This window comes from Alligator sinensis, unplaced genomic scaffold (assembly GCF_000455745.1).
Source record: "Alligator sinensis unplaced genomic scaffold, ASM45574v1 scaffold218_1, whole genome shotgun sequence".
Taxonomy (NCBI): domain Eukaryota; kingdom Metazoa; phylum Chordata; order Crocodylia; family Alligatoridae; genus Alligator; species Alligator sinensis.
In genome coordinates, this window is record NW_005842083.1 from 303,426 (window position 1) to 305,230 (window position 1,805).

At 52.8% G+C, this 1,805-nt stretch overlaps 1 protein-coding gene across 1 annotated transcript in view; it reads right to left on the reverse strand.

The window, feature by feature from the left end:
* The window catches only part of ADGRV1 (adhesion G protein-coupled receptor V1), a 253,979-nt gene extending 253,847 nt beyond the window's left edge, over positions 1 to 132 (reverse strand). The window contains 1 exon segment of the mRNA XM_025204476.1: positions 97 to 132. Coding sequence (XP_025060261.1) covers positions 97 to 118 — 22 coding nt within the window. The 5' untranslated portion in view covers positions 119 to 132.
* Between the last annotated feature and the right edge of the window lie 1,673 nt (positions 133 to 1,805).

Sequence of the window (1,805 nt, forward strand, 5' to 3'; positions counted from 1 at the left end):
CCCCGCGCGCCCCCTGCCGCAACAGGTGCTGCAGAGGCTGCGGCGGCTCCGGGGATGCTCCCAAGGCAGGGCCCCCTCCCCCGGCCAGACACCTACCTAGAGCCGGGGACATGGGCATCCGCTCCTCCGGACTCAGCCAGCCACCCGCCGCCCGCACGCTCCCAGTCACTCGCACATTATGCATCCCCCGGGCTCCCGCTCCTCCCTCCCTCCCTCTCCGCGCTGCGGCCAGCTCTCTCCTCCCCGCCGCCCGGGCACAGAGAAGGGGGAGAGCCCAGGTCCCCCTGCCCCGCTGCAGCTCTCCTGGCCCGGCCCCTCCAGGGCGCCGCCAGGCGTCTAGGCGATTCTTCCACCCAGCCGGGACTTCTAGTCTTTTCTGTCCCCAAGGACTGCAGGGGGAGAGCTGGTTGTGCTTAGATCCTACCACATTTTTTGGCTCCATGCCCCCACAAACCAATCGCTATAATAATCTGGAGTCCGAGGCTTCCCAGTGCACTGAAGTCCTGGATGCTGCACCTGTGTCTTGTTTGATTGTTGGCAGCAGTCAGCCACCTGTCACTACCTAAATAGCGATGAGTAGTGGATATGCTGGAGGGCAGAGTGATCTAGACAAACTGGAGCATTGTGCCAAAAGGAATCTCATGAGGTTCAAGGAGGATAAATGCAAAGTCCTGCACTTAGGACAGAACAATCCCATGCACCAGTACAGGCTGGGGGCTGACTGGTTGGGCAGCAGCTCTGCAGAAAAGGACAAGGGGGGGAGGGTGATGGGTGACAGTGGACAATACGCTGAACATGAGCCAATGGTGTGCTCTCGCTGCCAAGAAGGCTAACACCATACTGGACTGCATTAGTATGTGTGTTGCCAGTAGGTCAAGGGAAGTGCTTATTCCCCTCTATTCAGCACTAGTGAGGCCACATCTGGAGTACTGTGTTCAGTTTTCGGGCCCCCACTACAGAAAGGATGTGAACAAGTTGGACAGAGTCCAGAGGAGGGCAACAAAAATGCTTAAGAGGCTGGGGGACGTGACTTATGAGGAAAGATTGAGGGAACTGGGCTTATTTAGTCTAGAGAAGAGGAGAATGAGAGGGGATTTAATAGCAGCCTTCAATTATCTGAAGGGGGGTTCAAAAGAGGATGGAGCTAGACTGTTCTCAGTGGTGGCAGATGACAGAACAAGGAGCAATGGTTTCAAGTGGCAGCAAGGGAACTTTAGGTTACATATTAAGAAGAATTTTATCACTAGGAGGATAATAAAACACTGGAACAGGTTACCCAGAGAGGTGGTGGAAGCTCCATCCTCGTTGGTTTTCAAAACACAGCTAGACAAAGCTTTGGCTGTGATGAGCTAGCTGGGGACGGTCCTGCTTTGAGCAGGGGGTTGGACTAAATGACCTCCTGAGGTCCCTTCCAACCTGAATTTTCTATGAAATAGGAAATGGGTGTAGCCACTTGATCACCACCAAAGAAAGCCTGTGGGGCCCAACAGCACCAGAAAAACCCAGAGCTGACACCTGGATCTTGCCAAGGTTTGGCTCTAAACTCCCAAATCCTGCAATCAGAATAGGAAACAAGAGTAGAGGTTCCTACCTCATTGGGAAAGTCAGGATCCTGATGCCTCTGGGACAAAAAACATTGAAAAAAAGCACATATCTGGTACCTAGAAACTGCCACACCCTAAGACTTGAACCTGATTACCACCTTATTAATTTAAAAAATAGCTCTTAATAAACCAACAGCCTGTTGCCAGCAGCACCACAAAACCATGCATCCATCATCTACATTCTGCTGACATCTACATTCT